Raw genomic sequence first — 20,820 nt, forward strand, 5'->3', positions numbered from 1 at the left:
GCAGGTGCCGGGCTGACGGGCATCCTCCTTTAAGGCGGAGGGATCCGTGGGCGGGCAGCTAAGGGTGCTTCGCCTTTATATAAGGCGGCTGGGGGCGCATAGCTCCTCTCTTGAATCGCCACTGCGCACGCAGTCTGCGGCGTGTGAGCCCCCAGGCCCTGCCCGTAGTGCTCTCGAGTCCTTGCAGCTTTTCATCTTCAAGGTAAAGCACAGCGCTCTCTTCTAGGTTTTTTTGACAGGCAGGCCTTTTCGAGTTGCTTTCGTCTCTTTTCAAAGCCCAGATTTCGCTGTGCCGGGCGGTCTGTCTTCAGGGTGGGTGTTTTCTCTTTTGTGCTGAGGCGGCGGGGTTTCCCCCAAGCGGCCACCAGCCCCGGGCGAGGTGGGCCGCGTGGGGGGCTGCGGGTAGTGGGCAGCTGCACGTGGTGGCCTCGCCGGCCTGGGACGCTGCCATTTTGCCCCTCCGTTTCCGGGCGCTGGAGGGTCCGCAGGAGCGTGTGTGTGTGTGTGTGTGTGTGTGTGTGTGTGTGTGAGAGTGTGAGTGAGTGAGTGTGAGGGGGGGGGTGCGCTCGCTGTGACTCAGCACAGCACGGTGGTGGCCTGGCCTTGTCGCCTTTCCTTGTGGATGTGTCTTTCAAGTCTGCGGGCCCGCGGCTGGAAGCGGTTTCGGCCTCCACTGGCCCACGGTTCTTCCAGAGCTTTCCTGCAGTCGGTTGGAGGAGGAGGGGAGGGGAGGGGGCGGGTTCTGGAATATTCATGGACTCCTTCCTCACCCCGCCCCTCCGAGAGCTGAGATTGTTCTGGAAGCTTCTCGAGCCCAGCGCCCCGCCCTGGTGCCCGGATGCTGGGGCGCAGGGAGGCTGCGCGACGGCGCCCCCTCCTCTTGTTCCGGGCCGACGGTTGCCCGCCAGTGGGGAGGGTCGGCCTGGCGGACCGAGGCCACCATCTTAGCTGTGTTTGGTTGGGCCTATACTTTTAGTCACGTGTGCTAAGGGTCACGATTGAGCTTTCGCTTTATTTTATTGGTTCTTTGTTTTAATAGCTCTCTCCCGGCGATATATCCCACCGATATCTCGGAATTTATCCTCTATATAGTGAGGCAGCACGTGCCTAGTGGGGGAGCGGTTTCCGATCATTGTTTAACGGAAAACCAGTGAGCTTGGGGCCCCCCCCCCAATCTGTTAACAGTAAAGGTAATAGAACTGTAGTCAGTGATTTCTAGCTGCGTGTGGATTACCTGGGATTCTTACTCGAGATACGCTGGTTGGGGGCCAGTATTCTGCATATCTAACAAACGGCTAGGTGACCTGAAGCTTTTGTTCCCTGGACCACTTACAGTAGTAGTAGTTCGGCCTCGGAAAAATCTGACCTTGTATTTTATTGAAGAACTTGTTAGTTTTCTCCCCACTCAGGTGTTTTCAGACTGATCGTACAGCCTGAAGTCTTAGGAAGAAAGTCAATCTCTTGAAAGAGGATAGCACCCAGCTCAAAGCAGATTGAACTAAATCTTTTTGATGTCTTCATTGTGATTGGAGCAACTTGAGTCTTAAATTGGGGCCATTATGTTCCTTTGTAATTGTTGACCGTTTTTATTTCAGATGCCTGAGGAAGTGCACCATGGAGAGGAGGAGGTGGAGACTTTTGCCTTCCAGGCAGAAATTGCCCAGCTCATGTCCCTGATCATCAATACCTTCTACTCCAACAAGGAAATTTTCCTTCGGGAGTTGATCAGTAATGCTTCTGATGTGAGTGCCCTGGGGGTCTTCATGGGGGGGGGGGGTCTTCATGGGTGGTGGTGTGGGGAGGGTTTGTTTTGTTTTTTTTGGCATTTTGTGGGTTCTACTATTGAAGGGGATAAAACTGGCCTTCCAAAACTGTTTTCCTTGCTGTGTGGATAGATGGGATGTTGTAGCCAACTCTGATTTTTAATTGTGGTAAGGGATCAGAATTGAGGCTCTTTGGGAGTAAAAATAACTTAAGTGTTCTTTTAGTTGAAGAGGTGTTAAAGTGCGGAATTGTTCAAATTGTATTTTGTGTTTTCAGGCCTTGGACAAGATACGCTATGAGAGTCTGACTGACCCATCCAAGTTGGACAGTGGCAAAGAGTTGAAAATTGACATCATCCCCAACCCCCAGGACCGAACCCTGACTCTGATAGACACAGGGATTGGCATGACCAAAGCTGATCTCATAAATAATTTGGGAACCATTGCCAAGTCTGGTACTAAAGCATTTATGGAGGCTCTTCAGGTATGTGGCATTTCAGCTAGACACACATCATATTTATTCATGTTCTTTGGGGGCTGTTTTTTTTTCTTTTTTTTTAATAGAGGAAAGAAGAAGGAAGGGAGGAGAGCAGGAAGCATTAGCTCCCATATGTGCCTTGACCAGGCAAGCCCTGAGTTTCGAGCTGGCAACTTCAGTGTTCTTTAAACTTTTTTGGCAGGCTGGTGCAGACATCTCCATGATTGGACAATTCGGTGTTGGCTTTTACTCTGCTTACCTAGTGGCCGAGAAAGTGGTTGTGATCACCAAGCACAATGATGATGAGCAGTATGCCTGGGAGTCTTCTGCTGGGGGCTCCTTCACTGTGCGAGCTGACCATGGTAGGCTGGCTTGCTTGTAAATGCATCTTCTGAGATAGAATTGTAGTGAAATCTGTTACAGACATAGATATCTTGAGCATTCTATGTGTAAAGCAGTTATTTTTCACTACAGTTCTGCATTTAGTATCGTTTCTATATACTATGTTGTGATTGCTTCTTTCTAGGTGAGCCCATTGGCCGAGGTACAAAAGTGATCCTCCACCTTAAAGAAGACCAGACAGAATACTTAGAGGAGAGGCGGGTCAAAGAAGTGGTGAAGAAGCACTCACAGTTCATAGGTTATCCCATCACCCTTTATGTGAGTATGAACTGGAAACCCTCACGTGCATGATGTCTGCTGCTCTACATGGTCCCTGTTTTTTTTGTTTTCCGTGTTCTGTACTCTGAAATGATTTTCTTTGGTACTTGTAGTTGGAGAAGGAACGAGAGAAGGAAATCAGTGATGATGAAGCAGAGGAAGAGAAGGGGGAGAAAGAAGAGGAAGATAAAGATGAAGAGGAGAAACCCAAGATTGAAGATGTGGGTTCAGATGAGGAGGATGATAGTACTAAGGATAAGAAAAAGAAAACAAAGAAGATTAAGGAAAAATACATTCATCAAGAAGAACTGAACAAGACCAAGCCCATCTGGACCAGAAACCCTGATGACATCACTCAGGAGGAATATGGAGAGTTCTATAAGAGCCTTACCAATGACTGGGAAGACCACTTGGCAGTCAAGGTGAGAAACCCTGTTTACTGGCTTGATAGGAGCAGGTAGAAAGGCATTGCTTGTGCTAGAAAAATGGACCTTGCCCAACTGGTTTGTTGTTAAAACTGTGAATGCCACAGAGCCACATGAATTTATGTACTGGTGACAGGAATAGGGTGGAGAAATGTCATCCTTCCCAATGATCTCACTTCGCATCTATGGTAGCCTTAAATTAGAAATCCTGGGTTCAAACTTGACTGTTTTCATTGACCCAAGAATATAGCTTACACCATTCTAGATTGATTTTGTTAGGGCTTAATTTTCTCAGTAGTTTTTTTAGAGTACTTTGTAGTGCAGGGGTCCTCAAACTTTTTACACAGGGGGCCAGTTCACTGTCCCTTAGACCATTGGAGGGCCGCCACATCCAGTGCTCCTCTCACTGACCAATGAAACAGGTGCCCCTTCCAGAAGTGTGGCGGGGCCCAGATAAAGGGCCTCGGGGGCCGCATGTGGCCGGCTGTAGTTTGGGGACGCCTGCCTTAGTGCTTAGGGATCTCTTCCAAACAGTTGGATAATTTGGTGTTGTCTAAAAGCTATGCCTAACCTTGAAATGTGCACTGTTGACTTGTCTTGGATTTCAGCACTTCTCTGTAGAAGGTCAGTTGGAATTCAGGGCATTGCTGTTCATTCCCCGTCGGGCTCCTTTTGACCTTTTTGAGAACAAGAAGAAGAAAAACAATATCAAACTCTATGTCCGTCGTGTGTTCATCATGGACAGTTGTGATGAATTGATACCAGAATACCTCAGTAAGTATCCTCTTGGCTTAATGTAGTTTAGTTGGGTAAGTTCTGTGAGGCTTTAAGCATTGTCAGGGACACTAGTCTTTTTTCTGAAGTTAGAAGCGGGGAGGCAGTCAGATAGACTCGTGTGCACCCAACCAGGATCCACCAGGGGGTGATGCTCTGCCCATCTGAGGCATTGCTCCACTGTGGCCAGAGCCATTCTAGCACCTGAGGCGGAGGCCATGGAGCTGTCCCCAGTACCCAGACCAACTTTGCTCCAGTGGAGACTTGGCTGTGGGAGGGGAAGAGAGAGAGAAGAAGGAGAGGGGGAAGGGTAGAGAAGCTGATGGGCACTTCTCCTGTGTGCCCTGGCCGGGAATTGAGCCCAGGACTTCAACCTGCTTGGGCCTGGCATAGAGTCTTTACCTTAGATAATTAAGGATTATCCACAACCATAGCAAGTGAAAATTCAGTGAGAAAATGTATTATTTTGCTGATCAGATGACCTTGTATCTTTTTTAAATGGAGCTTTCTTCCCTGTGTGATTGCAGATTTCATCCGTGGTGTAGTTGACTCTGAGGACCTTCCCCTGAATATCTCCCGAGAAATGCTTCAGCAGAGCAAAATCTTGAAGGTCATTCGCAAAAACATTGTTAAGAAGTGCCTTGAGCTCTTCTCTGAGCTGGCGGAAGACAAGGAAAACTATAAGAAATTCTACGAGGCATTCTCTAAAAATCTAAAGGTGAGGAAGCAGCAAATGCTTTACAATTACGATGGATATTTCTTTTTTTAAAAGGTGAGAGGAGAAATAGGCAGGTTCCTGCATGCTCCCTTACTAGGACCCACTTGGCAACCTGTCTGGGGCAAATGCTCCTGTAACTGAGCTATTTTTAGCACCCAAGGCTGACTGCTTGGAAAAACCAAGCTCTTCTCAGCACCTTGGGGCCTCTCTTGAACCAGTTGAGGCATTGGCTGTGGGACAGGAAGGAGGGAGAAGAAGGGGGGAGAGAAAGCAGATGGTTGCTTCTCCTGTGTGCCCTGACTTGGGAATCAAACCTGGGATGTCCATATACCAGGCTGATGCTTTATCCACTGAGCCACTGGCCAGGGCTGGATTTACTCATGTTTTCATTTACATAAAGGGTAAGAGATTATTTTCAAGTAAGACTGGCTTTTTTCTCCTACCTTTAAAGCTTGGGATCCATGAGGACTCAACTAATCGGCGACGGCTTTCTGAGCTTCTGCGCTATCATACCTCCCAGTCTGGAGATGAAATGACTTCTCTTTCAGAATATGTGTCTCGCATGAAGGAGACCCAGAAGTCCATCTATTATATCACTGGTGCGTGGGAGCCTGGGTCCGATCAGAGCTGCCTCTTGGAGGTGTGGGATTGGGAGGCGGGAAGGATACATTCAGGGTTGCCTGGGAATTGGTGGAATGAAGCTTATGTCTGAGTTATGTTCAACAATAATCCTGCAGGTGAAAGCAAGGAGCAAGTTGCCAACTCGGCTTTTGTGGAGCGAGTGCGGAAGCGGGGCTTTGAGGTAGTCTACATGACAGAGCCTATTGACGAGTACTGTGTGCAGCAGCTCAAGGAGTTTGATGGGAAAAGCCTGGTCTCAGTTACCAAGGAGGGTCTGGAACTACCTGAGGATGAAGAGGAAAAGAAGAAAATGGAAGAGAGTAAGGCCAAGTTTGAGAACCTCTGCAAACTCATGAAAGAAATCTTGGATAAGAAGGTCGAGAAGGTAAGCAATTCTGGAGCTGATCTATTTTGTAATAGATACCTTCGGGGGCTGTTTCCCTCAGAATCTTGGCCTCTTATACAATTAGTGGGATTTAACAACCTAATATAGAGCCACCTTACCTCTTCTTTGTGTTTTTCTGAAGTGAGAAGCGAAGCACACTCCCCCGCAGGCACCCCACCAGGACCCACCCAGCATGCCCACCAGGGGGCAATGCTCGGCCCATCTGGGGTGTTGCAATCAGCCATTCTAGGGCCTGAGGTGGAGGCCATGGAGCCATCCTCTGCGCTGGAGCCACCTTTGCTCCAATGGAGCCTTGGCTGTGGGAGAGGAAAAGAGAGAGGGAGAAGGGGGGAAGGGTAGAGAAGCAGATGGGCGCTTCTCCTGTGCCCTGGCCAGGAATCGAACCAGGGACTTACACATGCTGGACCGCTGAGCCAACTGGCCAGGGCCTTACCTCTTTCTTACGCAGGCAGGTTTAAGGTTGCCATTTTTACAAAATTTGACAAAAATGAAGCATTTTTTCTGAGAGTAGGACTTAAACTGCTATAACTCTTAATAAGCTTGAAGAGGTAATCTGGTTTAATGTAACCTGAGGTTTTTGACTGTCCATAGGTGACAATCTCCAATAGGCTTGTGTCTTCACCCTGCTGCATTGTGACCAGCACCTACGGCTGGACAGCTAACATGGAGCGGATCATGAAAGCCCAGGCCCTTCGGGATAACTCGACAATGGGCTACATGATGGCTAAGAAGCACCTGGAGATCAACCCCGACCACCCCATCGTGGAGACTCTGCGGCAGAAGGCAGAGGCAGACAAGAATGACAAAGCTGTCAAGGACCTTGTGGTGCTGCTGTTTGAAACTGCGCTGCTGTCCTCCGGCTTCTCACTTGAGGATCCACAGACCCACTCAAACCGCATCTACCGCATGATCAAGCTAGGCCTAGGTGAACACCCCTTATCCAAGTGTGGCAAGGAGTTGGGGAACGGGTCTTTGTGGGGACAGATTTGACTTGGTTCTACTTGGTTGGGTCAAATCTTACGACATTTCTTTTCCACTTTTAGGCATTGATGAAGATGAAGTAACAGCAGAAGAGCCCAGTGCTGCCGTACCTGATGAGATCCCTCCCCTTGAGGGGGATGAGGATGCTTCTCGCATGGAAGAAGTAGATTAGGAGTTTGTATCTGCAGACATTGTGTCCTCTGTAGTGTTCATGACTTCCCCAGCAGCCCTGAGTGGCCCTGGCCCACCTGGTTTCTCTACTGATGTCTAGTGTTCTGTTTTTCCTTCCTCACCTGTATCTAAGGCAGGTTACAAGGGCCTCAAGCCTTCCCCTCTCACATTTGACAACGGGTTTGGATGTTGTGTATTGTGGGGTTTGTTTATTTTGTTCTGAAGTTAAAAAGTATACAAAATAAAGAAAATGCAGTTTTATACAGTTTTGTTCCCATGTGTCAAGAGTGGCTAGAATGCTACCTTTTGAGTTTCTTAGATGCTCTCTCCCAAGTCCCACTTGTCATCAGGAGTACATGTTGTAGAATGCATAGTACATCAAAAGCTGATTTGCTGGGACCATGTAGCAGTTGAGAAGTCACACAACACTTGACTAAGAGGTTACCATTGTTAACACCCTTTAAACCCCCTTTTTTTGTATTTTTCTGAAGCCAGAAACGGAGGCAGTCAGACTCCCGCATGCGCCCAACTGGGATCCACCTGGCATGCCCACCAGGGGGCTATGCTCTGCCCATCTGGGGTGTTGCTCTGTTGCAACCAGAGCCACTCTAGCACCTGAGGTAGAAGCCATGGAGCCATCCTCAGCGCCCGGGAAACTGCTCCAGTGGAGCCTTGGCTGCAGGAGGGGAAGAGAGACAGAGGAAGGAGAGGGGGGGGAGGGATGGAGAAGCAGATGGGTGCTTCTCCTGTGTGCCCTGGCCGGGAATCAAACCTGGGACTCCTGCATGCCAGGCCGACGCTCTACCACTGAGACAAACACAAACGGCCGGGGCCTCAGTCCCCTCTTTAAAGCATATACTCATCATCTAAAAGACAGGATCAATTCCTTGCAGCAATTTAATTTAATAAAATAAAATTATGAGAGCAGAAAATTACATTTCCAAAGTACCAAAACCTGCAACTAGCTCATCAAGCCTCAGCCTAGGGGTCCTGGAGCACAGGGTGGTGGTGCTGGGCAGGGCTCCCCCCACATCCTGCCCCTTGCACAGCATCTCAATTATCTTAGAGCAGCGGTGGCCTACACTCACCAGAGGAGGAAATGCAGGTACCGGAGGAGGGAGTCTAAATGGGTGGGTAATTGAGGGTAGGGTCAAGCATAGGTGAGGGTGGTGGCAAAGCCAACTGGTTGAAGACTGAAGGTAATTTAAGGGGGGAGGGGCTCCGGAAGATGCATCCACCTTGTTGACCCCCCACATACACTGAGGACTGTAACCACTACCCTGAGGCTCAAGAACAGTGCCTACTGTAGGGCTGGTGACTTAAGGCATAAGGGAAGGCTGCCTCCTGGCCCCTACCCTTGACTGCAGAGCTGGTTTGTGATGCTGAGAAAACCTGCATTTTGCCCTTGAGCCAGCGCCTTGGAGGAATGACAGGGAGAGGAAAACGGTTTGGTGAAAGGGTCCTACTTCACTTTGCCCCTCGGGTCCTTCAAACCTTCTGCACAGGGGACTCAACGGGCACAGCCTTCTTTCCCCGATGCTTTAAACGGCCCCGGGCATAGATCCGGAGCAGGAGGGCAGCAAAGACCACAGCCACCCCCAGAACCCCCACCACAGTGATAGTGTGGCCATAGAGGAGGCAGGAGAGCAGAATGGCAAACGCCTGCCGGAGGGTCATGATGATGGTGAAGACTGCGGCCCCAAACTGTCCAATGGTGTAGAAGATGAAAAGCTGGCCGCACGCGGAGCACACAGACAGGAGCAGGGCGTGTGCAGCAAACTCGCTGTGTCTCCCCATGAAGCGGGTCCCCTCCAGGAGGGCCCCCTGCTCTAGCAGGGAGCCCACTGTGAAGAGGCAGGAGAAGAAGTTGACCCCGAACATCATCTGCACTGATGACATCTTATAGGCAAACAGAGCATCCTGCCAGTTTGAGGTGAAGCTGTCAAAGGCAATATAGCCTGCCAACAGGATCAGGCCCGAGAGTGTGGTGGCCGGAGAGCTCCGGGGCTCTGGTCCACTGGACAGCAGAAACATGCTGACTCCAACGGAGATAAGGCCAGCTGTCAGGTATTCCCAGTGTTCGTAGCTGCGCCGAGACACCAACTTTCCCATCAGCATGACAGGGATCACCTTAGAGGCCTTGGCCAGCACCTGGGTGGGAAAGCTGACAAACTTGAGAGCTTCATATTGGCACCAGCTGCTAAGCACATTTGACAGGCTGGCAAAGGAGTACCGGTACATGGGTGCCCCGTGCCGGGGCTGTTTGCAGAGGAGGCAGTAGAGGCCAGCCACGATCAGAGCCAGCACTCGGTTCATCAGCACCAGGAACTGAGAGTCTGTGAAGCGCTCACCTGCCCATGTGGCCGTGGCCCCATAGCTGCGGGTCATCACTCTCTCCTGCAACACTCCCCAAGTCAGGTAAGACACCTGGGTGGGGGAGGGTGGAGACAGAGAAGAGCAAAGAAGGAAAGGTTGGCAAAAAAGAATCTCAACAACCTCCCTCTTCCTCAGAATGCTGTTTAAATGGCTTAAAGGATAGCATACATATTTTTGTTCCTCTGAGTAACTAGAAGTTTCCCCTTCACTCTCAAGCCTGGATTCACCTTGCAGGGAATCAAGTGTGTGTGAATCACAACAAATGGCTTTAGAACTGCCCAGGTCCTGTCTGACCCCACAGTAGGGTATGTTAGAGCTGACCCCATCCCAAGTATTTTCCTACCTATTTCCACCCAATTCAGGGCGGCAAGAATTCTTAGAGATCAGATACCTATCAGTTTAACATGTTATATGAAGTAGAATTAGCAGCATCTACTCAAAAATGCCACGAGGTCAGCACCTTGGCACTCCTCACATGCAGTGTGGGGGGAGGCTGCATGGCTTACCCAAACTTCCATCAGTAGGTTTACAGTATATGAAACACATCATTGCAGGGGAAAGTGTAATAACAGCACAGTAGAAATCACAGAAAAAAAGGTAAGAGAAAGGAGGGGGTAAAGACATTTCCACCAACCACCTCTAAGAAGGTGGTGGTACAGTGTGCCTTTGGCAGGAGGGGGACACATAACATACTAACCAGCACACTGTTGGGACTAGTAGGGTGAAAACTCTGGTTCCAGAGACCCTGCCCAAGGGGACCCAACCCAGGACGAGAAGCAGAGTATGCCTGCGTGGCTACCTACCTGGAGTCCCACCGCACAGAAAAGCAACTTCAGGGCCTGCCAAGTAGGCGTGGTCTCTGCCGGCTCCGTCCTGGGAGCCAGGGGAACCTCGTCGGAGGCCTTGGGCTCATTGCCAAACACACAAGCTTTCACCAGGGGGAAGCAGAGACCCCTGCCTGAAGAAGGCACACAGGTCAAGCCCCAGTCTTCTCCCTAGCACCTCCTCATCATCTCCAGAACAGCCAGCTTGCCTTGCGATAGGGCCTGCCCGCCCGCCCGCCCTCCCTCCCTCTTTTCAAACCACATTCCTGTTTGGCGGCTGGCCAACACTACTCTTAATATGGACCTGGCACACTTCCCCGCCCTTTCCCCACACACCTGTCTCCAGGTAGTTCCTTCGCCTGAAGTACTGCACGAGCAGGTAGCCAGGTACCATAAAGCTGGCATAGCCAGCAGCATTCACCAAAAAGCGGAAGAACCATAGCTGGGTCCATGACTCCGGAGGGGCTTCGGGGGTCTCACCACCTGCGCCCAGGGAGGGGACCGCAACCAGCACCATCACTGCCCACCACCTGCGGGGACAGCGGACATAAGGATTAGGGTGCAGTTCATCCACTCGGCCCTCCAGAAGGGACCACACTGGAGAAGGGCCCGGAGTCACCTCCCCGATCCCCTCAGCTGCAGCCCAGCCAGGACAAAGAGCCTCTCTCTCCTTGGGGGGCCAGCGCAGTCCAGGCAGGGCTTCCTCCCTCCCTGGGGACGGACCCGCCCCTGCGGCCACACAGGTTCCCTCTGTTCCCTCCAGCGCTCGCCGGCTGCTCCGGCCAGAGGCGGCGCCCCCTCCTTCCCCCCACCCGCCAGGTCCCCCGAGCGCCGGGGTTTCCCAACTCCTCCGCCTGACACTCCCGAAGTCCCCCAAAGAGCGCAAGCCCATGCCGCGCCCCCAGCCCGCCGGTGCCGCGGGCTCCGCCGAGTGCTCTGCCCGACCACCGCCCGACAGCTGGGACCCACCCCAACCCCCCACCCGGCACACCCGGCGGAGGAGCAGCAGTCACGTGGCCCCGGGGCTCGGTCACGTGGACTCGCCGCCCCATAGCCCCCCACCTGGCAACCATGGTCCGGGCCGTGTGGGGCGGAGGGGACCGGGGAATGGGAGGCCCCGGGCCGCGCGGTCCCTCCGCTCCCGCCGTCGCCTCCAGAAGCTGCCAGTGAGCCAGCGGATAGCGGAAGTGCCGCGATCTTCCCGCCTCCCTGCCTGCCCGCGGCCGCCCCTCCGCCCCCCGCCGCGACCACGCAGCGCCCCGGGCCGCCGCTGGGCCACAGCGCCCCCGCGCGGTCCGGAGGGAGACACAGCTCGGTGTCCCGGTGTATGCTGCCTTGGGCAAGGGAGGTGGGGAGCCCGAACCCCATACCCCCTGCCCCCGCTTCGTCATCGCCTGTAGCCCTCAAAACCAGCCGGGGAGGCACTGCCATCTTAGGGGTGGGGACACTGAGGTTCTGACCCAAGCACTTCCCCTTATGTTACCGGTTTCTGACAGGACGATGTCCCGTTTAGGCTGGGCCAGCAGTTCTGTCTCCTATTCCTCATGACTTGCAAGGCTCTGCATGACCTGGCCCCAGCCTACCTCGCCCACTCACCCATCCCCTGTAGAACCCCACTGGCCTTTTCTCAGTTCCTCTAATTTGCCAAAGGCCTTTCCCCGAACAATGTCCCCCAGCCTTTACTCATCCTTACATCTAAGTTGAAATGACACGGACTGTCCAAAGTGTGGCCCTTCACCCACTCCATTGTTCTCCTTCGCCCTACTTTTTCCTTTACAGCCTCCATTGCAACTTGTAGTTACATATTTATGTTACATGGAAATTTATGATTTTAATGGCTGTCTCACTCACTAGACTATATGCTCCAAGTGACCAAAGACTATTGGTTTATTCCCATATTCTTCCTCCTAGCCTATGCTGACCTACCAGGGCCCTCAAATATGTGTGAAATATGAGAAAAGAACCCCAAAGCCACAGCTTCCTTGTGTCACCCACCCTAGACTAGCCCTTCTCCCCAGACTCCTCCAGGTGGCAACCTCCAAGGCAGTGGTAAGGTATATATACCTCCTTATTTCTCTTCTTCCATCCCTCTGCATTGCCACAGAAAGGCCAAGGGCCTGTGCTGGACAGAGGCCTGAGGACAGTTAGCTGGACAGGTAGCCCTCCTCTCTTCCCTAGCAAGGTCCCACCCCGCTCAGGTGACAATTTCCTTCTTTCTGCCTCTACCACAAGGTCGCAGGGCAGGCCTGTCTAAAAATCCCCAGTGCACACAGACATGCATTCACACAAAATAACTCTAGGGGGGTGGGGGGACTTTTAAAAGTCTCTGCCATTTTAGTGTCATGTTATTGAAACTTCCCCTTCCCCAGAGGCTCAGTCCGGGCCTTCTGTGTCAAGTCTTTAAACGACAGTGTTTAACAGTCCCCAACAGCAGGGAGACGGGAGCCCTCAGGGCCCCGATGGCCCACATTTCAGTTTCTCCTCCCTCAGGAGAGTCCTTGTTTTCCTACTGGTTAGCTGTTTCCGGGTGACCATCTTCCAGAGAAGTAAACAGGCTTCACCCAGGATACCTGGGGCTTGGGGGGGGGGTGTCTTCCAAGAATCTCCGTCCACTTGGGAAGCTCTTCCTTCCAGATTGGCCCTCCCTCACTTGCGACCCCTCCTCTCAGCTCAGGACTGTGCTGGCCCCAGCAGTCCCCAGGACTCCAGAAGGGCACCTTGCCTGGCCCCATACTGCAGCAGCTGTGGCCCCAGCTTCCAGATGGGAGAAAGTGAAGCCTCCGGGGCCCCAGACCCTGCCCTGGCTTCAGTCGGCACACAGCAGTGGCATTCCAGAGATCTTTAGGTCGTCGAAGGGCAAAAGAGTGAAGGGCTGAGAAAGAGAACGGAGAGAAACAAGATCAGGGCCTAGGGGGAAAGGAACTAGGGAGACCCACTGGGCCATTTTCTCCCCATCAAATAACGATGTCAGGGAACAAATCTTCCTACCAGTCTCTCAAATGGTGGTCCCTATGGGCTAGCAAGAGGCCTGAGGCAAGCCCTCACTCTCTAAGAAAGTGCCAGAATATCACAGACAAGAAGGACCAAGGAGGTGAACCATCTCATGGATCTGGAATTTTGGGGTTAGGGGTAGGAAACAGATACTTACAAAACATTTTGAATATTTTTTTACACTGAACATTTAAAAATGAGAAACTATCTAGAAAATCTAGGTTTCATCTCTCTTAAAATATTCCCAAGACCTGGAAATACTGGACCCACATTCCTCTTCTGCAACTATCTGCTGTGGCTGAATAGAGTGGACCCTCAGGCAGAGACTCTCTGGTCTCCCCCAGGCCCCCAGCCCCCTGCTGTCTGACATCTGGCCTGCTTCACTGATCCACTTTTGCTGCAGAAGCCTGTAGGACTCCAAGTTTGGGCCCCCTGGTCATGGCCAGTTAAGAAAATAGGCTGAGAGCAGCTAGAAGCTTGCACAAGTTCCCACCGAAGGTGAGTGGCCGAGTCGTGAATTGCACCCCAGATCTTAACTCCTTGGCCCTTTCGGTCATTACAGCGCCTGTCTCTGCTCTGGCTGTGGGGGGGACTGGAGCGCAGAGCTGAGTGGATGCCTCTTACATCCTCAGTCAGGTCCTGGGGGGTCTCATCCTCCACGTTCCGCAGCAGGGAGTCGGCACCCGCCTCACACAGGGTGGATGAAATGCCCTTGAGGCCCCGGCCCGCAGCGAGGTGCAGGGGTGTGCACCCGTTGAGCATGCGTGCGTCTACCCGGGCCCCAGCCTGGAGCAGGAATTGTACCAGACCCCGCTCCTGGGTCTCCACAGCCAGGTGCAGCGCCGTCTTCCCACTCGTGCCCTCCTGGAGGAGAATAAGGATGTCAGCCAAGGCCTTCAAAAGGAAGCATGCTGGTTCTAGGCTCTGGATAAGGTGAATGTCGCCACTTCTGACACTGGGAGTGGACCTGGGGTCTAGACCAGGGGGTGGGGCAGGCCCTGGGCCCGGCAGCGCCCTGATTGGCCGCCTCACCTGCACATCAATGTCAGCTCCGTTTTCAATAAGCAGTTCCATGAGTGGCTGGTTCCTCTGCAGGGTGGCGATGTGGAGACAGGCCAGACCTGGGATGGGGTGAACGTGGGGCTGCTCATCTGCATCTACCAACTCTCTCCCACTCTTCAGGGACCTCCCTACCCCTCAGCCCCAAGGGACCCACTGCCCACTCAGTCCCTCTGATCACAGGGCTGTTAAAACACAAGTCCAAAACCCCCCTCAAAAATCTGAGGGGAAAGGAACACAAAGTTTCCACCTTTTCAGTCATGTTATTGAAACTTTCATGCTTCAGGGGTCAGGTTGCTGAGTGACACCCCCATACATATACCCTCCCCCAACACCCTTTTCCCCATTCTCTCCAACTCTACCTCTGCCTGTCTGCGAGCCCTGCCCACAGCCACTTTCTTCACGGGTCTCTGGGGTCCTTGTGCCCCTAGCGCCTCCCCAGGGCTACCTCCTCCCGTGTGCTCCCCTAACCTTTTATTATTATTATTATTATTATTATTATTTTATTGATTTGAGAGAGAGAGAAAGAGAGACTAGAAAGAGGGAGAGAGAGATGGGAAGGACAGAGAGAAGCATCAACTGGTAATTGCTTCCCTTGATTTGTTCATTGATTCCTCTCGTACCTGCCTGCACTCAAGCCAGCGACCTTGGGTTTCCAACCAGGGACCTCAGCACTCCAGGTCAACCTGTCTCTACTGCACCCCTACTGGCCAGGCTCCCTAATCTTTCTGCTCTCTCCTTTCTGGCCTTGATTCCCCTCTGCTTATAGAACTAGATTCAGATTCACACGCCTCACCTCCCTCAAGTCTCTGCTCAAGTGTCCCTGCTCCACGAGGCCTGCCCCGACCACCTATTTAATCACAAATAATCACAGCCCCATTCCCCGTGTTCCAGCTCCTCTCGCGCTGCTCTACTTTCCCAGAGCACTTACTGCCTTTTCATCTACTAGAGAACCCACTTCATATACTTTTTGTTGGTCTCAGTTCTGTTTTGTTTACAGATGCACACCCGGCTCCTAGAATAGTGTCTGGCACAAAGAGGTCCTTAGTACATTTTTGTTGAATGAATCAATAATGTCTGTTAAACTGAATATCTTCAGGGCAAGGTTTAGCTCTGTCTAGCACACAGAAGGTTCTAAGTAAATTCTAAATCAAATTCATTCATTCATTCAGCAAAGATGTACTGAGTATGTGCTTAGGACTGGGGTACATTAAGGGACAAGTTATGACTGACCCCCCATTCCCTGAGAGCAGGGACCCTTGTTCTCTATCCCCTCCTCACCCTACGGGCCCGTGGCCGCCTGTACCTTGCCAGTTTTGCAGCTGGAGGTCCAGGGACAGAGGTGGCCCTCTGCCCGGCTCGGGCTGTCCCTCCAGCAGGCAGCGGGCACAGGCTAGGTGCTGGCGCTGGCAGGCCACGTGCAGGGCTGTGTCACCATGCCGGTCTTGTAGCGTGCGGCTGGCCCCTTTCCGCACGAGGGCCCGAACTGTGCCTGGCTGGTCCAGATGTACAGCCAGATGAAGTGCTGTCTGGGGACACAAACAGAGGGTCGCAGGCCACTGACACAGGTACCCACCTTTGGGAACATGCTCAAGTGGGCACAGGAATTGACAACTGCCAGCACCTTCCTTGAGAGCATTTTATAGAGGCTATGACCCTGGTCTCCCAAAGCCATACTACCAAGCCCTTCCCTCTGTCACTCCCCCCAACCTCTTGGAACCCCAATTCTGGAGGCAGGGTGAGAAAAATGGCCCCCTGTTCTTCTTGTAGGCCCTCTAGCCCCTCGAGAGTGGACAGATGGGCAGGTCTACCTTCTCACCTTCTAGGGAGAGCTCTGTTCTCCCTAAGGCCCAGGTGACAGAGAGGGGCTGGGGAGAGGAGACAGAGGCGCCAGGCACTCGCCACCTGGCACACTCCCCTTCAAGCCCCCCTGCAGATGTCACCTCTGCATAACCCCTCCCTGGCTGCTCCCCACAGACACCAGGTCCCACAGCAGCTGCTTAGGTATCTCCATCCCAACTCTTGTCGCCATCCTGTGTAATGATGTGTTGACATGAGTCCCCTAGACCGGACTCGAACGCCCTGTGGGCAGAGGCCGTGTCTTACTCGTGTCTGTAGCCTCACTTCTAGCTCAGTTTCCTGAGTAAGTGACCTAAGGTCATTTGTGTGACAGCTCAGGATGGCTGGCAGGGCAGATATGGGTATCTGGGCACAGCCATCCTTTCCACCCACCTGGTAAAGGTTGTTCTGAATGTCCAGGACCTCCTGGGGCAGCAAAGCCAGGCAACAGAGCAGCACAGCTGGGGCCTCATGAATCACAGCCAGGTGGACCAGCCTGGAGAGCAGGGCCAGGGTTTAGTGTCAGGGCCCAGGACAGAGAGTGGCTCGGAGTCCCAGGATTAGAAGGAACACATCTCTATGAAGCCACCCATAGGGTAAGTGTAGGAAGTGAGAGTTTGTGCCAGGAAGTGAGGGTTGGTGCGGGAAGCCAGGATCCTGGGGGTGGAGGCTCCAAGTTCCCATCTCTGGCCTTCAAGGAAGGTCTTGGCTCAATGGGAGTGTGGGCAGGGTACTGAAGGGCCAAGGTCCTTCCTGTGCCACACCCCACTCCCCTCTGCCCTCGGGCCCTGCCAGACCAGCTGCAGCTCCACAGCCAAACTGAAAGCTGCCAGGGTAGTGCAGAGGTGGCTTCCAGGGCTGAGCTCCCCACTTACCCCCACCCCAATAGGGAGAGCAGAGAGGGCAGGAGTGGAGTCACACCCCCTCTCAGACACTCAATGTTGCACATGCCAAGGGAGAGAAAACAGGAGCCCTTGGATAAGGAGCAAGGAGAAGTGCCACATCTGTGCTGTTGCCCCCCTCAGGGAAGTGAGTCAAGAGGGCCACTCCTCAGACAGCACAGACTGGGTGGGTCCGGCCAGAGCCCTCCACTCTGTGTGCACCTCCAAGGTGAGGTCGATGCAGTGCAGAAAATGTGTTTATTGGGGGACAAAGAGCCTTAATCTAGGGGCGGGAGGGCAGCTTGAAGGGGAAGTTCCAGTCCTGGGGTTTCCCCACATCAGGTGGGGAAAATGAAAACCAGAGCAGAAGGGTCTAGGCCAGGACAGGTGCCTTGGGGCATCAGTGACTGGGTAGACTGGCTAAGAGGCCTGTTCAGGCTGGGGAGGGGGCTGCTTAGGCAGGCGTGGGGCAGGCTTGGCGGCAGGCGGCAGGAGAGGCCCAGGAGAGAGTGACGAGGGAGGGAGGAACCGCTCTGGAAATCCCCTAGGCCAGGACCAGCTCTCTGGGTCACATTCCTGCAGCCACCTCCCTCTCTCCCTCAGTCTCTCTCCTCCCACTTCCTCTTCCCACTTCCATAAGTCTCACACCCCAGACACTTCCGAGGGAAGGGACCCCCTAGGGAGTCCTGACACCCCCCACCCCCCAGTCTAGACACAACACCTGTCTCTAACTAGAGGCGGTAAAGGCTGGGCTGAGAGGCTAACAAAGGAGGGCACCAACCAGAAGTCCCCATTCCCTGGGTCAAAGGTCAGCTATAGGTATTTCACATGGAGCCCCCGAAAGCTTGGTCTGGGCCTGAGGGCTAGTAATCTGGGCAGAGTACAAAAGGCCTGGGGTCACTCCTCTCAAGCCCACTGGGTCTCAAAGCTATTTTTGTCAAAGGTCACCCAGAATTAGGACCCTTGTATTTACAAAAAGCAGATCAGGACAGACACTTCCTGCCCCTTCTACAGCCCCCCTCACCTTGTTCAACATCCCTGATCTGGGTCCCCAACTCCCTCCACTCTGCGTCTCAGCCCCCAAATTCCAGCCATCCCTCATCCTAACAGTGTTTTATCTTCTTGAGTGGCAAATCCTCAACTGGCTGGGACTTCTGCACTGTCTCTTACTTCAACTCCCAGCCCAGTCCTCACCAAGCTCCACCTGGGCCTTGGCAGAAATGGTCAAGGGCCTCAGAAAGGATAGTGAGGGGCCTTGGGGCTCAGGAGACAGAAGGTGTCGGTAAGGCTGACTGGAACCCTCACTTCCCCTTTCTCAGCAGAGAAGGAAGTAAGCTGGGGCAGCCAGCCTCCTGTCAGTCTGCTGGGGCAGGAGTGCCCCAACCTGGCTCACCGCCCCCCTCCCCCCCGGGCCAGCTTCGGCTCTGCACCCTGGCAATCCCCCCACCCCTAGCATCCCGGCCTCCATTGGCAACCTGTAACAGGCACCTCTTGTTCCTTAAGACAAGGCATTCTGAGGTCAGGGGCCGGGAATTCCAGATATTGCACAAGGAAGGATGCCCTCTCCCCTAGCAAGAAAAAACAACACAAACAAACTGGACTGGCCAGGGGAATTTTCTCTTCCTAGTGGTGGGTTATTGGTAAGTTTTCAGGAGCCTAGCTGGGGTTCCAGGTGCCTGGTAAGGGTCCCTACCAGCTCTGCCCACCTCCAAAAGGGACGGCAGAGAGGTGATTCCAGGTCCTCCGGACTGGGCCTGGCTAGAGCTCAAAAGTGGGGTGAGGGTTAAGTTTGGAGTTTGGAGAGTGGAGAATGCCCCTGCTGGGACTGGTGCCTTGAGAGACCTTCAGAGAGGGGGTGCCCAGCCTGTTGCTGCTCCTGGAAAGGCCCGGCGTTAGCATGGGGAAGAAGGGGTGCTGTCCCAGCCTAGAGAGCCCCACACTCACGTGTCTCCGTCCTCAGAGATGTAAGTAAGTGCTTCCAGTTGCTGAGGGCTCAGCGGCCCAGCTGGGGAGAGCGGCGAGCCTGGGGATGGGTTTTCGTTTTCGCTCTCTGGGCTTCTCCAAAAGGTCAAGGGCTCGGTGAGCGACGAGGAGCCATAGGTGGAATCAGCCCTTTCCCCATCCGTGTCTTCCTTCTCCCGTGGCTCGTCGGCGGTTCCCGTAGGACGGGTCCAGGGCTGGGGGCTTCCGGCGTCCGAGGGCCCGGAAGCTGAGGTCGGGGTGGGCTCCGGCAGGGAGCGCAGAGAGCGCAGAGACTCGATGCCCGAATCATACTGGCTCTCATCCGACTCGTCCGTCCCCTTGCGCACCTCCGACATGCCCGCAGCGCCGGCCCGCGGGGGCCCTGGTCCAAGCAGGATCCGGCTCCGGGCTCCGGGCTCCGGGCTCCGGCGCACCGCCTTTCCGGGTTGCAAGTCCGCCTGACAGAACGGGCGCCCGGTCTGCAGTGGCCTCGTTCCCGGGTTGCGGGGAGTCCTAGAAGTCGGCGAGAAGCACGGGCGAGGCTCGGAGCGCTGCTAGGGTCCACCGCAGAAGCTGCTCAGGTAAGCCGGGATGCCCGGTCTGTCGCGCTCCCTCGCCCCGCCCCTCACGCCCCGCCCCCGAGAGGCGCTTCCGGACAGAGGCCCCGCCCTCCGGAATCCCCCTTACCCCGCCCTTTGCGTTGGCTCCGAGTCTGGGGTTACCCGGTCCTGACTCACTACTGCGTTAATTCACCCATCCATCCATCCTTCCATCCATTCATACATTCACTGTTTTCCTTCCTTCTTCATTCTATGCATTCTTTTCTTCCTTTCCTTCCTCAATTTCTTCACTCATTGTTTCCATTTATTCATTCGTTTGTTGTTAAAGAAACATTTTTAAAATTGATTTTAATTTATTGTGTTTACATAGATTCTAGTGTTGCCCCGAATGCATCCCCCCTCCTCCGTATTCCTCTTAACATCTCCCATGCCCCCCTCCCCACTGCGCCCTCCCCACTTCCCTTCAGGTTTATCCCATCCTATCATCCCCTTTCCCTCTGTTCTCTTTTCCTCTGATCCCTTTGATCTCTCCTCTGTTTCATTTCTGTTCCTAACACCTTTTTAATTTTTAAAAACATTTATTGACTTTAGAGAGAGGAAGAGAGAGACAGATAGACAAAAACATCAATCTGTTTCTACAGTACCCCTAACTGGGGTTCAAACCAGCAACCTTTGTATATCAGGAGAATGCTAACCAACTAAACTGTCCAGCCAAGACGTTATAGAAATATTTATTAACTGTACAAGCTAGGCATCTTGTAGGGGAGGGCACATGGCCGGTGGCGTGGGGAAGCATTTCTTCCTATCTCCTACCTATTTCTCTCCATTCCTCTTGCTTTCTCATCTTCCAGTGCCCAGGACTTTGGGTAGGGAACGAGGACACCCATGGTCTTTAAGGAGAGGGTCTCCCTTTAGGTCCTGGATGGAAGATCTTCTATGTCAACTTCCAAGATCACACAGAATTGGGCATGAGGATGTGTTTTCAAAAATGCGTTTTCTCAGGCCGACTATTGTCTAAAAGAAGGTTGGTCATGCTTTTTTTGTTGTTGTCTGAAAAAATAGAGTTGCTCTGGCCGGGTGGCATAATGAATAAAACATCATCCCAGAGCACTGAGGTCATAGGTTTGATCACTGGTCAGGCAGGGCATGTATGAAAAGCAATTAATGAGTAGACAACTAAATGGAATGACTACATGGAACGACGAGTTGATGCTTCTCTCTCCTCTCAAATCAATGGAATTTTTTTTTTTTTTTTTTTAATGAGAGAGAGACAGACACACAGAGACAGGGACAGACAGGAACAGACAGATAGGAAGGGAGAGAGATGAGAA

The 20,820-nt window shown here is 53.1% G+C and overlaps 3 protein-coding genes across 3 annotated transcripts; 1 reads left to right on the forward strand and 2 right to left on the reverse strand.

Annotated features, from left to right (window-relative positions):
• The first annotated feature begins 1,595 nt into the window (after window positions 1-1,595).
• On the forward strand, window positions 1,596-7,262 carry HSP90AB1 (heat shock protein 90 alpha family class B member 1). The gene is made up of 11 exons (XM_066251535.1): window positions 1,596-1,742; window positions 2,041-2,247; window positions 2,444-2,603; window positions 2,768-2,901; window positions 3,015-3,323; window positions 3,935-4,100; window positions 4,628-4,818; window positions 5,270-5,417; window positions 5,556-5,824; window positions 6,437-6,770; window positions 6,889-7,262. The coding sequence occupies exons 1-11, from the start codon at window positions 1,596-1,598 to the stop codon at window positions 6,996-6,998; spliced, it is 2,175 nt and encodes a 724-aa protein (XP_066107632.1). The 3' UTR covers window positions 6,999-7,262.
• Window positions 7,104-11,444, reverse strand: SLC35B2 (solute carrier family 35 member B2). Its single transcript, XM_066251546.1, has 4 exons — window positions 11,260-11,444; window positions 10,534-10,727; window positions 10,177-10,331; window positions 7,104-9,424 (listed from the first exon to the last, which is right to left on the reverse strand). Exons 1-4 carry the CDS (start codon window positions 11,268-11,270, stop codon window positions 8,486-8,488), a joined length of 1,299 nt encoding a protein of 432 aa, XP_066107643.1. The 5' UTR covers window positions 11,271-11,444; the 3' UTR covers window positions 7,104-8,485.
• A 622-nt stretch (window positions 11,445-12,066) lies between these two features.
• NFKBIE (NFKB inhibitor epsilon) lies at window positions 12,067-19,546 on the reverse strand. The gene is made up of 6 exons (XM_066251558.1): window positions 18,912-19,546; window positions 16,480-16,582; window positions 15,554-15,776; window positions 14,221-14,309; window positions 13,813-14,052; window positions 12,067-13,069 (listed from the first exon to the last, which is right to left on the reverse strand). Exons 1-6 carry the CDS (start codon window positions 19,283-19,285, stop codon window positions 13,004-13,006), a joined length of 1,095 nt encoding a protein of 364 aa, XP_066107655.1. The 5' UTR covers window positions 19,286-19,546; the 3' UTR covers window positions 12,067-13,003.
• Window positions 19,547-20,820: the final 1,274 nt, after the last annotated feature.

The sequence above is a fragment of the Saccopteryx bilineata genome, chromosome 1 (genome assembly GCF_036850765.1).
Source record: "Saccopteryx bilineata isolate mSacBil1 chromosome 1, mSacBil1_pri_phased_curated, whole genome shotgun sequence".
NCBI classification, from domain to species: Eukaryota; Metazoa; Chordata; class Mammalia; order Chiroptera; family Emballonuridae; genus Saccopteryx; species Saccopteryx bilineata.